Genomic DNA, 16,798 nt, shown 5'->3' on the forward strand with positions numbered 1-16,798 from the left:
TATCTACTCTTAATGATAAAACAAACTGATATGAGGCTAAATTAAGGACCAATCAGTCAATAACTCTATGCAGTACCATCCTGCAGAAGCTACAAAAGGATGGCAAAATATCAGATGCTTGCTATTGTTATAATTGGTATTCAGCTCTAGAAAATGAAGTTCCAACTTGACACAAACCATATCGACTAATAGCAGAAGATTGCTTCAGTAATGGAATGTTGTGGCCATGAAATCTTATAGGCTCTGTATGAATGCATATGCTTAGGAACAGAAGCGTAGTGCACTGCAAAAGGTTTTAAATCACATTATCATTAATATAAGCAGCAACTTTATCGCTCATACCACTGTAGAGGACATTTGTGTGAAAACAAACTGTCCATCATAAAAATGCAGTAAACATCAAACATCCATGAACAGTTGAATAACTTCCAGCAATGCTTAAGGTTGGAAGAAAATATTTCAGTGCCCAATGTCACAGGCACATCCTGTTACTTATTACAAATTAACAAGGCTTGTCGATGTTTGTCACCAAAGTGTTGCTTCTAACAGCACACTGCTTCAAAACTGGAGAAGGGCATAACAAACCAAGCCTTATTGTAGCCATACAATCAAGTCCTACAGGAAGTTCCGAATATCCAATGACTTGACATCAACCATCTCCTCATCTTTGAACTCCTCCCTGTACATTCAAGTCATAAAGGAATAAGTAGCATCAACAGCTATAGGTAACCTGATGAGAAAATCGAAACTCTGAAGTGATATTACACAAGGACAGACTATTTATTTGTCATGCAGTTCTTCTACCTAATAGTAAAGAGGATCGTAATATTAGCCTGGTTCAAGAAAAACATATTACAACGGCAAAGCATTTAGTCCCAACTTCAAGGAAAACATATTGATGTATTAAATAGTATCACGAGGATCAAAATTTCAGCAGTCGCCAAATGAGGTTCGAGGAAAGAAAATTTTAATCCTGATTAATACAAACATGCTGCATGAGAATCTGTTCAAATGAAACCACTACATCCCCCTGAACAATATTAAAACCACAACAACAAATGACTTGTACCCCCCATATGCACAATACGCCCCAAGTAATTAAGCAATCACCTTTCTCAATCGCCTTCTAACCACAAAGATTCCTCTGAAATAGAATTACATACCTTTTCAGCTGGGTCTCCATGGCTTCCACAGCATCTTTCTTTAACTCCTGCAAGTCTGCTTTAGCAAGTTTCAGTTCCAACTCTTCCTCATACTTGGGAAGATCTTCTTTCCGAATACCAAGCCTATTTAATATCCATGAACAAAAAACAGAAGCAATATGAGTGATCTCACATCATGCCGTGTAATTGTGAACAGTAAGGTCACTGAGAACAGTCCAAAAAAGAGATTTGACAAGAATTACCTACCAATGCTTATAATCACAATCTTTTGGATTACCTTACATAATTGATAAATAATCAACATGTATTTAGAAAATGTTGATTATTATATCCCAAAGTCAAATCAAATACTTGCAATGTGCTTAAGAGCATAGCTTTCTGTTCAGAACTAATATTAGAACTGTATCAGTAATTGATCTGCCTAAACCTAAAGCAACCTATGATGTTGTTCAATGCAGAGAACTCTCAAGTGTATCTCTGCTTCTAGTCCTCTACTCTTGGACATCAGATTTCTACAATGTGCATTAATACTAGACTCTTATTACCCTTTTTTTAAGAGGAGAAGAAATTCAAGTCCTAGTCTTGATCAACAACTTTAGAACAAGTCCTAGAAATATCATGAAACCTTCAGATCTTACATAAAGGTTCTTAACTTTAAGCCCACAAGGCCAATATATAATATGTCTACTGTATGGTCCAGAATTATAAAATGAATTTGTTAAGACTTTCATCCAATTTATTATCATACACAAAAATATTATACCTATGATCAAAAGCTATGCAGAGAAGAAAATGCAATCAATAACCTGAGGAGAGAAAAATTACTGCTGGACTGCAGAACCATGGCAAAGCTATTGTAGACAATACAGGAGTTCGATAATATCATGCACAAATATCTTATACTTGTGATCAAAGCTATGCAGAGAAGAAAATGCAATCAATAACCTGTGAAGAGAAAATTACTGTTGGCACTGTAGGACCATGGTAAAGCTATTGTAGATAATACAAAATATATTCATTCGCTGTATCATACTTTTTGTTTATCTTGTCAAACTCAGCTAAGAGAAGACTCATGTTCTTCTTGTCAGACCTCAAAAGAGGTTTTTTAATCTCCTTCTCGACTTTTTCTAGTGCTTCCATCATCATAGACTCAGCACCAAGGTCATCTCTGAGACCGTTCCTGGAAAACCAAAATTGAAAAGAAAAAAAAGTTATACAACTGCAAGGTGATCAAGGGAGATAAGAGACATTTTGACAACAATGGGAAATTATCATGTACCAGCATATTCTTCCAAGAGACTAAGGTCTGTTGTTGGTCCTAGCCTCTAGGGGGTTTATTCATGAAGAAAACCCTCCTTATTAAATTTTTTTAATAAAAAACTTTTCCTTATTAATGAATAGTCATCAAACAGATAAAGTGACTCTCATCTCCCTAAATCACAATAGATTTTTGGTTCAAAAAATTGGTTTATTGCTGTTATGCTGTCAGGCCCAATCAGATGGCATATATATACCTGACAAGAAGCTTCATTTGAAAACACCAATAAGACCGTCAATTTTTAAAACCAAATATTTCCTTGTCTCCCCTCATCAAATACATAAAAATTCCCAATAACGGCAGCTATGGTTAGTGACATCAATAAGTAACTATCCTTCTCCCTTATGAACCAGAAAGCAAACACTAGAAGAAGAAAAAAAAGATGTACAAGAGAAGGCTCAAGCAAAAATTAATCTTGACGAACAATTTCTTACTAATAGCCATAGTGTGGTGTAATGATTATATGATGATTTGCTCCCTTTCTCCCTCCAATATTGGTGTCAGAATAAACATACAGCAAGCATAATAATACGGGACAAACTCCATAATACATTAATCAAATGAAACACTAAAAACATGCAAACAATGCTAAACAAATAATTCAAGGATCTTCTGATTTTGACTCTAGAAGCATAACAATTCTTACAAACCTTGTTCTGATAAAAGAAAAGTTCTTATGATCTTAATATCTGCTTACCAATATTATGCTCCTATATTATTCTGATAACTAATTATGTTTTTGGGAAAGAAAAGCAATTACCCAATTATACTAGAAAGGAAGAAAGGAAGAATTAATAACTAAATTTATTGCAGGTTAAAATACTGAGTTACTGACTACCCACTGTATGTATATATCAGTATGACTGTGTACCACTGACAGTCTGACAGAAGGTTATAGTATATGCATCATTTTAGCATAACGTGCTCACTTAGTGTGCCTTGTAGGCATATCCCATAATGAAGTTCCATGACTGAGCTTTTCATACATTGCGGACTCAAGTAGGTCATCATGACCAAATATGCAAATGCATCAAATAGCTGATAATATGCTGCCTAATGACTGCCATTGTATTATCACCAGCCCAAAGTACAATATCATCAGAATCCAAGAACCTAGCTGAAAGTTTGTGATGGATATTGTATACAACATCGTAGTCTCCTGACAAAAGGCTTCAAGCATCTAAACCAGGAACCAAATTTCTAACTTCTGTACAGTGACTAGCAACTCTTCTAACAACTGGTGATGTCTATCATAACCTCAGCCATCTACTGACTCACCCTAGAACTAAAATCGGTCAATGCTAAACCCTTCCAAGGAATACTGTGTACTGGGACATCCTTTCTTTTTGCATCAACTTCTAAAGACCGATTAGTACCATAACTAGACTGAAATTTCACTATTTCAGACATGTGCAAATATGTGAGATATTCCGACACATGTCGTAGAATACCACATCTATGAAAATAAGCATCGATTCCTAATCTCAACAATAAATGGTGTTCTACAAATCTAGCTTTAAAATTTTGAAAATTACATGAGATACATCAAACTTCAATACTTGATAAACATTGTCATCATTCAAGTCTTTATACGGTACACTAAAAAAATGTATATTTTAATACTTACCAACAGTCACTTTCACCACCCCCTCCTTATTAGCTGCCACAATAAGAAAGAAACAAGAAAAACAACTAAACACACTCATTCTGCAGCACCCAACAATGATAATTCATGGGGACCAAACCTAAAGACAGATTCAGACTTTGTACAGATCATGCTCCTGCTATCTGTGCATAGGGTCATCCAGCACTCGCGTATATTTGACTTCTACTCCCAAAAAAAAAAAAAAAAATAGCAATCTTTGCATTTAAATCCCAACTAGAGAATATTGATTAGATCCCATGTTGACTGAGCAGTGCACAAGAAAAGTTGTAACTTACATCTGCAATGTTAGTACAAGAGATAGATACCTCTTCATCCCTATTTTCTAATTCATGCAAGCCTACACCACACTACCATCTCTCAAATTTCTCATAACAAAGAAGTCTCAAATTTGTCATTATAAGCTAAGAGTCAGTTATTTCATATACAAGGCTTTGTCAATGTCACAGGAAAGGAAAACCATATCTAACTGGCTTCATCAAACTGGTATATAACAAGATTATCAGGAAGAAAAGCATGACAACGAAAATGACAATTCAGATGTGACTGGACAGAAGCAAGATAATATAAGCACAAGGCGACACCCATAGTAAGCTACTGATTAAAAATTAAAACAAACGAAATAAAGAATATTTAGAACAGACAAAATATAGAGAAAAAAACACGGTTACTTGATTCTGATCTCCTGAAGTGTCAACAAATATGTTCGAGCATCAGGAATGCCTTGAGTCCTCTGCTCAATGTTATATTTAATTCTCTGAGACTCTGAAAATAGATCCGCTCTGCGTGAAGATCAAATTATCATATTAAAACTTCATCTCTCAGACATGAAAATTTCTCATAATTGAACACCGATAAAATCCATAAAATCAAAAACATTTTCAGTGTAACAGGACCAATGTAAAGTAAGCAAAATGAATATCTTGAAAATGATCAATCTACATGCTACACCACCATAAGCAAAGTAGCTTCAAAGTAAAGAGCATGTCCTAATTCCCAAGTTCCTACATAATTTCTCTTTTACAAAGACATAGTGGTCAACTCAGAACTGATACAATTGATATTATGACCTAACAGAACAATAACAACAAACCTCTAGTTCCAACTATTTCTAATCACTAATCACATCCTCTCTTCCAGTTAGCTCAATTTATTCTCTGGCATATCAGGTGATATTACTTTCCTTTCTCACTACTTCCTCCCACACAATGAAGCACAAATATGGCTATGGGATACGGATATGTCAGGATACGGGGGTATATAGTAAATCCTTATATATAAAAAAAAAAGATATGGATATGGCAAGAATATGTGGCAATAAATAAATTATAAAAAATTATATTTGCTATCTATTATCAATCAATACAATATATGATAAAAAATGCATATCATTCTATCAACAAAAAAGCAATCCATAGTGCCAAAGGTTCATTAAAAAGCCCACTAACCAAGTGTCCATCATTAGATAACGCATAAGGCACACCTCATATAAGGTATCCGAATTTTATAGCTCCCAGATTAGTTCTAATGTTGCCCTCCTCTCAAGGAACCTTTTACAGATAAAATCATTCCTCTATATTGGTGCATTTCTATGATCTTTGCTAGATACATCTCAAGTTCTCAACCGTCCCAATCTTTTCATAAATAAATTTTCCTCAATAGTTGCTACACATAACTAGTGCAGGGTACAGTCAGTCCTATATTTCTATGAGACTATAACCCAACATCCATCTGAATACCTTCATTTCAAATGACATCAAACTTTTGCATGTCATTTCCTATTTGCTCAGCATATCAATCCATAAAGCATGAATGGCCTTATATGCCGTCTACAAGTTTCTCAATTTGCTTAAGTTAATATGATTAAGCAACACACTAAAGGAACTTCACCATTTTAGATTTTTTACCACTATGTTCCTATTATAGGCGTGACATCTTCATGAACCTCACCTTCTAGTTGAACTACAATAGATCCATCTAAACCACTCTACTCATGAAGCAGATTGAAATCTTTAGTCACAGTGACTTGGTGAGAACTAGAAATTTGACATGCACCTATTCATGTCATAGCTTCCTTGATCAAACTTTCCATTGATCCATCATTAAGGCATATAGCCCAACTACTTGGGCAACTTCTTAACATACTAAGAAAAAGCAACACAGGTGCATCTACGTACACTTTTCATAGGAGTTCATTAATGATAGGGTGGCAATTTTGGACCCGACTCAATAACCTGACACGAAACTGAATGTTTTAAATGGGTTTAGATTTAATATAATCGGGTTCGAATACTAAATGATTGACCCATCTAACCAATTATTAAATAGGTCATATTTGTGTTTATTACCTCAACCAATTTAATTTAATATGTTTAACATGTTTAACTCATTTATAACCTGACCTGCCAACCCATTTATGACATGATAAACCACCAATTTATCATCCGAATTTATAAGACCAATAAAAAAAACTATTTATGATACAAATAAACCCGTTTATAACCCAAATAAACCCATTTATCACCTGATAATTTGTTTATGACCCATGTAATATGTTTAATAAACAAGTCATATTCGTATTTAGAAATTTTTACCCGCTTAATAGACTGGTCATGTTCATATTTGCATTACCATGACACGACCCAAACTCGGCTAACTTAACCCAACTGCTACCCCTAATTAATGACCTATTTATATTTTGTAATATAGTATCTTAATAATTCTAAGTTATTCCACAATTAAATGACTTTGGTGGGCACCTCTGCATAATTAATAGCATATACATTTGCCAGTTAAAAAGATCTTATTTCTCCTTCCGAATTTTCACTTCTCTTGTTTCACTATACTCATGTTTCTTTCTTCCCTTTCAATTTTCACTTTCTTTTTCACTCCTCTATTTTTCTTCTAAAAGAGAGCAACTGGCTAGGGCATTCTATAGTACCTAGGTAATTGGGCACCAAACAACCAACAAGGTGTTATGAGTTCGACATTGCAAAAAATACCTTGGCAAGCTAATAAACACTTTGAAACCAAGCCATCATATGATGAAGCAAAAATGCTATTATAAGTATATAATTTCTTTTTCTCTTTCAGTCCTTTGGCTTTGCACATGAGCTCAAGATCAAGCCTCATTTATCAAGTATTGAGATAACACAACTAGACAGAAAGCTTAAATTAAAATAATAGCTTTTGAAAGGTGTTGTCGGAGTTCAAGAAATGGTTGCTAAAAGAAACACCAGTGACTAATTGTCATTGCACCTGATTAGATCATTAAATTCATAAAGGAAAGTAGGAACTTTCAATAGACCTAGTTACCTACAATGATTCACCAGATAGATAATCAGGCATAAAAGTATGTCCATACTTTGACATTTTGAAAAGAACAAAGAAGAGATAAGTAGATATCATGAAAAGGAACAGACTAATGGCTCTAGGGTATGTAATTTAAAATGTAAAAGCAAAATTATCTCACTTTTCTCTTATAGTCTTCATAACCTTCGCATATTGAGAAATTGCTGCAGGATCATCCGGATCAATTGTGATCTTTTCCTTCTTAAGCACCCCAAGGGCAATCTCAAATTTGTTCTTTACTTCATAGAATATGCTCTTCAACATCTCTTCCAATAGAAAAGCAATTGTGTTTGTCAGAACTAGAACATACAAGGTGAAGACATGAAGGATAACTTTATGATTACAAACTAAAAGGACTTATCAAAATGTAGTCCAATGGTACACTGACTAAATACAGGATAACATCTTTGATTGATCACCTAATTCGTATGTTGACTACTATTAGTAGATAAAAATCTTCACAGAAACATGAATATCATATCAGTAATAATCTTTGATAAGCATTAAAAATTGTATTTTCTGCAAAATCATGGGTAAGACAAAAAAGGTGCCTACAACTGAAATGACTTGAGTTAGTATTGCTTCATTAATTATATTTCCTGTAGATGTACTAAAAGATGAGTTGAGGTTTTTGTCTGCAAAGCTTCATAATCATGGCACAAAATAAAGAATCAAGATAAATTCCTAATGCTTTTACTTGATATAAACAGGGAAAAAAATGAGGAGAGGCCACAAGAAAAGTTGAAAACAAATAAGCCAGAAATAACATGAGTCTTTAAAAGCAGTAAAAGGAGATGAAAACTATCACTAAATAAATAAATTATTGTAAGCAGCCACAGGTTTCACATGGTTCTTTTGAAGTTAACAGAGTCAACATCATTCAACAACTAAGCGTCCTTCTAACTAATCTCATGGTCATATTCTGGTGCAATATATTGAAGATCATAAAAAATCATTCACACAATTATGTTAAAGTCCATAAAGAACTTAAATGCAATTGAAATGAACTAAGCATTATTGCTGCTAAATGTATATCAAGAAGAGTCAAAACCACAAGAAAAAATTCATTTAAAACTATTGCTGTATGTAAAAGGATGTACCATCTCCCTTAAGCGGGGGTAGATTAGTTGGAGCAGCTTCTTTCGCATAGGAGCGAACTGAAGTAGCATGGCCATGTTGCAAAATGGCTTGACCAGCATATAGCTGCAATAGTTCAAATATAAGTGAGAAGTAAAAGGAAGTTGCACAGTCAAAATTATGGTTATATGGTAGAAACTGAGATAATGAAGCAAACAAAACTAAACAACAAATAGAACCAACAGGCAATACTGGACAATGACAGTTCACAAACCATTCACTTCTCAAGTACATCAAGTTCTATATAATTAACGCAAAGCAAAGATAAATATTTCTGATTATAAATTATTGGGAATTTCACATAATTGCCATGAAAACTTTTAAAATACCATATTTACCATTATGTTCTTTAAAATATCAAAACTGACACTAAAATCTTTTTGACTCTTTAAGAACTGCAATTATGGTTAATTTTTAATAGAATATTCCTAACAATTTATTATTAATAAAGTAAATAAATACATATAAATGACTAAAACACCTCCCTTTTTTTTAAGTTTAGAGTGTAAGATATTTATAACAATTTTTGCCTCACATAAAACAAGAAATATTTCGTGGTACTATGGTATTGGGTATAATATTAGATAGTTTAAATTTTTCATAATTTTTACAATGGCAAAATAGTTCTTTGTTATCTAAGTTTTGTTTTACTCATTATTAGTTAGATTTAACAAACAAAATGGTATTTTTGAAAAAGCACAATGATTTCGGTGGCAATTATGATACTTTGAACAATGTAGTTGGAATTGTGATATTTTGAAAATCTTAAGTGGCAATTATGCAAAAGTCCCTAAATTATAAAGTATCCATCTTAGAACATCACAAATGCCGAGGCATATTTCCAATAAAATCTACAGAATAGATGGAGAAGCATAAACCACATCAAGAATGTACTTAAACACTGCTCTTGGCACGAAAAACATAAAACACCAGCTTATAAGAAAATTCTGAACAGCTACGTGCCTGATCCATGAGCAATCCAATCACTTCAAGTAATATTGTTTCATCACTACAAACATCTGGTAACATAAAGTTTAAGAAAAAAAACCATGAAGTCACAAAAATATACAACGTGATTCTAAAACTAACCCATTCCCACGCCTTACATTGGATTCATATGAAAAAGCTTATGAACTGGACAAAACTCAAAAATCTACACTCCAAAAAATGAAACTTTAGTACAAATAAAAAGGCCGACAGAGGCGTAACAAAGAACTCCAAACTAAAGCAACAGACTTCACCGTTTTCTACAAATATATAGCAACACCAAAAGAAAAAAAAATGACGGTTTCCAAAATCGGCTTCCTCAATCAAAGTGGAATAAAGATCGGAAATTTCAATCCCGACTCCGTCGACATTTATCTAGTAAAGTTCAATCCTGTGAAAAGAAGCCCTTGCAGATCTGCTCATCTCAACAGATCTAAGAGACGATCTAAAGAACTAAACTAGGGTTTTGTCTACGATATCAAGAGAGATACCTGTCGCGATCGGGACAGGAGGCGAGAAGCCAACGCCATGGATTGGAAGCCTGGAGATCTCAGTCTGCGCCCTTCTTCGGCGTCTTCGCGTTTCGCTTGCGTTCTCGCTGTAGCCGTCTCAGAGGATTGATATGATGCGATTTGGTCATCTTTAGAACCGTCGGATCGGCATCGGACGAACCGCTGAGGAGAGTGGCATGATGCGGGATCCAGCGAGACTGGAGCCGTTGGATTAAGTCACGATCAGGTTTACTATATTTTTTTTAATTTAATATTATTTCGAAATTATTAACCCTTTCAAATTTTCTCTGTCATGATTATAATATTTTGTTTGATTTTAGTCTAAATCTTGGCATTATTTCTTAGTCATAGATTAGATATCTTAAACGTTAAAAGCTAAGAAAATGTGGTGTTTGATCTTGAACTAGCTAAAATATAATTATTATTTTTAATATAATGTGAAAAAGTAAAAAATAATAAAATATTGGTTTTGAAGGAAAATAGATCTTGACTTTAATGATAAATTTTAAAAATATTATTTTTATCAAATAAAAAGTTTTTAAATTACTGACTTATAAACTTAAAATTATGCATGTAAGCCTATATGCGATTTATACTATAAGCATATATAAATAACATTATTAGTTAATATTTTAGAAATTTATACGATATGATGCGAAAATAATAGTGGATGTTAGAATAATTATGGACTCATATATATTAATAGTTGTTTATGATTAAGCTATCTAATTATATTTTTAATTATTTGATTTGATGAATTAGTCATTAATAAATTATATCTATTAAGTATGGGCCACCTTATGTGTAGAGCCCAAGTCATATGTGTTATATGATAGACCTAAAGACATATGTGACCCAATAACCCAATGGGCATGGTCCCTAGGGCATAGAGGAAGTTAATAAAGTACCCAAATCTTTCTATTATCTTAGAAGAATCATATTTCTATAAGATTAAACAATGGATTCAGGTTTGTTTTCATTTTCTAATATAATAGGCATGCTTTTTTTATGATTTAATATGTGATCTGTGGGTTCTTTTGTTGATAGACAATTTGGTATCATTAAACTTAGATATTTTATCAATGGAATCATGAAACTTAAGCAAAGACTCCTCTAAACATAGATGATAGGATATTTCCTTATAATCTAAATATACAAATCAAAATTTGATAAATAAATAAATAAAATAAAAAATTGTCTTTATAAATTTAGATATATGAACATTAAGTATTTAACAAACCGGCTCAAAAAAAATATCACATCCATAAAATTCATAAATTCTAATCTCTCAAATAACTAAATACTAATTTGTATACGAACAATTATTAAATATAGCCATTTAAACGATAACACCTAATTTTAACTTTTTTATATTAATTTACGCAACAAACTTTATTTTGCATAATACATAACATATAGCTATTAAATTTGAATATTTTAAAACAAATCATTCCAAAAATAATTATTAAATTAAATCTATGATAATATATAAACAACTATTGAAATATGCAGAAATATATAAATACATCTCAAGGGCATATAATGCTCCCATCTACATAATTTTAAATTTGGGATAAATATATTTTATCACTATGTACTTCTACTCAAAATCACTTTACCTCCTTATATTTTAAAAAGTCTCAAACTAGTATAAGTACATATAACCAAGGTGCAATTATTATTTTTCTATCAAATTTAACTGAGTGTCATAGCTATTTTGGTCATTTAGCGATATTATTTTAAAAACATGCATATTTTGTCGAATAAACATGATGGGGTATTATTATGACCCAGCTTGGGAGGGGTCTAATTGATTTGGTTATATTCATTTTTATTTTTACACTTAGTTGAGTCTAGTCTTGTATTAGTTGGGTCTAGTCATGTATTTCTGCACTTAGTTGGTTTGGGTCACTCATGTAATAGGTCTCACACTTAGTTAGCTAGTCATGAATAGCCACCAAAAGAGTGTAGTAAGCACTCAACATGTGACATTGGTAATTTTACTTTAGTTTATTTTTCTAGCTAGCTCTCTTTACCCTTCTCAGCCCTCATCATCTATAGCCTTACATCGTAATTATACATAATATTCCACCACCACCTACCCTATCTGCGCCACCCCATCATTGTCAGTCTGCCATCACCATCCCACACATAGGAGTCCGTGCCTCTATCCACGAATCCCTTAAAAATTAATTTTAAAATTTATCCCGTGGCTTTGTTTATTTTAACCTCCAACCACTTATTTGGCAATATCATCTTATCTAGCTATCTGATTCTAAGATATTAGATTCGTTAGAAAACTCTTTTTCATAGCTACAATAAAAATATCAAAATATCATGTCAATCCAACAATTAGATCCTCTAAAAAATCTCTCAAAAGTTACATCCTACTCGTGAGCTGAAACGGGTTGCGTCGAGAAATAACAGTAAATTATATTGTCACTATTTAGATAATGATATTGACAATTCCAAATTTTATTACACAACAAAATTAATAACAAAATTTAAATTTGCTACTAAATAATATTTTTAGCAATAATATATCATAGTTTTTACTTATATTAATGACTAAAAACTATAATTTTTACAGCACAACCTCGTGTAGGTCGATTTGATTTAGTCCAAACATATTGCTAGATGTGGGTTAATGCATCAATCACATGCATCCGATGACTTTGATTACACTCAAATCCTACATTCTCATGTATTTTCTTTTAGTTGCAATTGAAGTCATCAAATGTATATAATTGATACATTATAACTCATCTAATAGTGCACTTAGATAGACTCGTATATATCAGTCTCATCAAAATCACACTCTATTTTGAGTATACATATGTGTTCAAAAAATAATTTTAGAAAGACAGACAATAATATTTTTTGATTGGTTGTGCTTCATAATATTTTATTTATAACATAAATGTTTGGTTGATTATATTTTATAATAGTATTTGGTCAATTATATTTCATAATATAGTTATATATAATAATATTTTTTATCATCTTTATTAAAATTATATTTATTTATTTATTTAGATACCTATCTCTTTCACACTTAAACAATACATTTTCACCAAATTCTCTCTTTTTTTTCTCTTCTCTCTAAATTCATTTTAGGTAAGAGCTTGTATTGTTTCATAGTATTAGAGTTTTTTTTATCTCAGAAACTCTTTTATCCATTGAATTACTTCTCGTCTAATAATTTCTCTTTCCCTCAAACAATATCGAAAAATACACAGAGTAACATAATGAGCAAATCAAAAGGCCTATATAAATTGAGTGATAAATTTTCGACTTCATCATGAAGTCTCTTCTTTTTCTTCCCTTTAACTATCTAGTAAATAAAATCTCAATTTATGATCCATCGTGAGTTTGAATAGGGGAGGTGGGTATTAAAGTTATTAGTTTTACTAGTCTATTATTTTACATCGTGATATCAATCTTAATTTAATTGATGATTATCTTAGTTACCCTTGATCTTATAACCTCTTTGTTTACTTATTAACTTATTATATTTATTTAATTTTTTTTATTGAGTAGCATTTTATATTTGACAAGTCATTAGAAAAATATATCTGAATCATGAGAGAAATATCTTTTATATAAAATTATATATATAAAGAACATTTATCATGCGTTTGCTACATCATCTTTTATGAAAATATCTATCATCTTAGCACAAGAAAATAAAAAAAATTATGCAACAGATATTCTTTACATTCTTATGAAAAAAATAAACTCATACGCATTATTGAAATTTTACTAATAGATATGGTACTTTAACAAAAAAAATATTATCTTTATCTTAGTAAAACTACTATAATTTGTTATGCATTTAAATTAAATTAAATTAAATAAATTTTTTTTATTAATTAAAATTCTTTGGCTAAGTAGACTGAATAATATAAAGTCACTTTTCTTAAGTAGAAGGCCATGTCATAATTATAGTTCACTTATAGAGGTCTTAATATACTCATATTTTATCATTAGGGTGTTAAATTTTAAATATCTTGATAACATAGTTAGAATCAATTACATAAAGTGTTTCAAGCTTTATAAATTTCTTACTTCAAATTTTATATGATGGAGTAGACACATAAATTGGATATTTTACGAGTCAATCACCCTAAGAAATAAGCTATAAATGAGTTATAATTTATTATCTTCTACGAAGGAATTTACGTTCATGAGTACTCGAACCAGTAACCTCTTACTACTGGTTGGCACATCTCTACCACTTCAGTATAATGATGAAGTATTTATTTATTTATTTTTCAAATATCAATATTGTCGTAGTATATTCCTTTAAAAAAATTTATATAATAACTCCTAAAGAATAAATAATGATAAAGCTACTTTATGGCGTTCAAAATACAAACTTAAAGCCATGCTTTTTTTTAAAAAAAGATATTAAGTTTGAACTTTTGAAAATTTAATTTATTCTCTCTCAACTTTTAATTCAAATTTTTTATGTGTCAAATATATATATATATATATATATATATATATATATATATAAGCTAAACACTTTTGAATAGTCATTCAAAATGTATGTTAAATGATCTTTAATTAATAGAAGCCTATGTGAAATATAATTTATAGAAAAATATAAATTTCTTAAAAAATTAATAATCATGAACAGTGCAAAATTTCTAGCAGTATAAAGAATTTATATAGTTATACAAAGAATTTGATAATCTATAAAGTAGAGAAAGGAATAATGTTACTTAAACTATATTTTCATGGAAAGAATATGAGAGAAAATGAAAGAGAAAATGAGAGAAAAAAAAGTTGGTTGCCTCCTTTTAGATATGTGAGAGAAAATAAAAGACATTTTTAGTCTAATTCAAAAGATAAAAGTAATCTTTGAACGATCATTTTGCTTTCACTTTATTTGCTCTTAAAATTTATATGTAAGAGAAAATAACTCTTATAATTTTATGTTCTTTTTATTCTCTTCACACATAATATAATCGTGATGATAAAAGTTATTCGTTGCATTTAAGAGCTCATGAGTTCAAGTCTTATAATAACATCTTATGAAATGATGTAAAATTAAGTATATATTCACTCCTCATATTTTACACTTGTATGAGATTTATGTAATAAGCCATTCATATGAGGATATTGATACTGATACGATGAATCCTATTAAGATAGAGTGGGGAAATCTTACCTTTATTTAATTAATTAAAAACCTTATATCATGTTAATAGAAAATAATTATGTAATATAATAATATGTTAAAGGTAAATTTTAAAAATAATTTTCTCTCTCTTTTTTACTTTTTAAAAGATAATCATATAAGATATATAGTTTGGCACTTAATTTACGTTCAGTGGGTGTACAACAATTTATTATTTACTATAACTTAAATCTCAATAAAGACTACACTCAAAATTTTAGTTAAAATTTTTTATACATCTCTTTACTATTATAAACCCATTAAATTAGAAAATTCAAATGATGAATGATTATAATAATCTCATATTGTTCTACACGAACTATCCTCCTCAATTTCTATAAATAATATTCCATTAGTTTGGTTAAAACTTATATCTTTTATATTACATGTACAACATTATGCAAATAGAGGATTCATTTTATAATTGTAATTCTCACAAGTTTAGAAATTTATTATCTATTGAATAAAATCGAATTAGTATTTAAGGACAAATCCTATAACATTTTGTTTTCTAGTAAGATATTTTTATATTAAGAGATGAGATTTCGGGGCTCGTTATTTATTTTCATCTGTTCCCCCACAAAATCTAAATTGACATTTTCTCCATCCACTCTCATCATATTCATTGATCATTAGCTTCGGTGAGAGACACCGTTCTTCGTTAGGAGGAGGTGTGCCTCATCTGCAATCTTCTTTCGCATCCTCTCTTATTTGGGGTTTGAGTTTTTAGTCACAACTGATATCCTATCTTCTCAGATGAGTCAGCTATATATATGAATGACTGGAAAAGATTAAAGAAGGTTTCAAGATGTGATTTTATTTTGCTATTTGTTTTTGCAAAGTTTTTTTTAGGCTAGTCGAGTCTTCTTCTTCATTAGTCTTTTCTTTCTTTTATTTCTTTTTTTTCTTATAGTGCCATAGAGATCTAGTTGCTCAATAAAGAACAATAGTCTGCGAGTCCTTGATGCAATCTAAGATTAAAGTTTTTTTTTCTTATATAATTTATTAACTCAAGTGATCAATAATATTTATTTTTTTATTTAATAAAGCACAATTTTTTGTTACTCATCTATTCATGTGCATTAAGATAAATAGTAGTTCAAAAGCTCAATAACCTATTTGTTTGTGGCAAACACAAGCACATGTTATTATACTTTATTTTTATAACCTTATATGAGCATGAAATTATTTAAATCTACAACATATTTAAGAAATATATGAGAAAGCTAAATTAAAATCCATATAAAAAAAAGTAGGAAATGATAATATTTTGATCCATTATATATAATGATAAATATTCATATAATGTATAATTTTTATTTTCTAGACATGAATATGGGTCTAAATTTAAGTCAATGTTTAACAACCGAATATAAAAGTCATATTATTTGGATGGAAATATACTTTCAGCACTTTGCAATGTTCTTATAAATGCTACCAATGTGTGGAATATCTTATATGCCAGATTTCTAATAGACAATT

At 30.6% G+C, this 16,798-nt stretch overlaps 1 protein-coding gene across 1 annotated transcript; it reads right to left on the reverse strand.

Annotated features, from left to right (window-relative positions):
• Window positions 1–291: 291 nt before the first annotated feature.
• LOC140800258 (probable ATP synthase 24 kDa subunit, mitochondrial) lies at window positions 292–10,251 on the reverse strand. The gene is made up of 7 exons (XM_073154938.1): window positions 10,111–10,251; window positions 8,596–8,698; window positions 7,617–7,761; window positions 4,816–4,926; window positions 2,197–2,343; window positions 1,164–1,286; window positions 292–679 (listed from the first exon to the last, which is right to left on the reverse strand). Exons 1-7 carry the CDS (start codon window positions 10,147–10,149, stop codon window positions 616–618), a joined length of 732 nt encoding a protein of 243 aa, XP_073011039.1. The 5' UTR covers window positions 10,150–10,251; the 3' UTR covers window positions 292–615.
• Between the last annotated feature and the right edge of the window lie 6,547 nt (window positions 10,252–16,798).

This window comes from Typha latifolia, chromosome 13 (assembly GCF_019914945.1).
Source record: "Typha latifolia isolate L0001 chromosome 13, TyphaL0001v2, whole genome shotgun sequence".
Classification (NCBI taxonomy): Eukaryota; Viridiplantae; Streptophyta; class Magnoliopsida; order Poales; family Typhaceae; genus Typha; species Typha latifolia.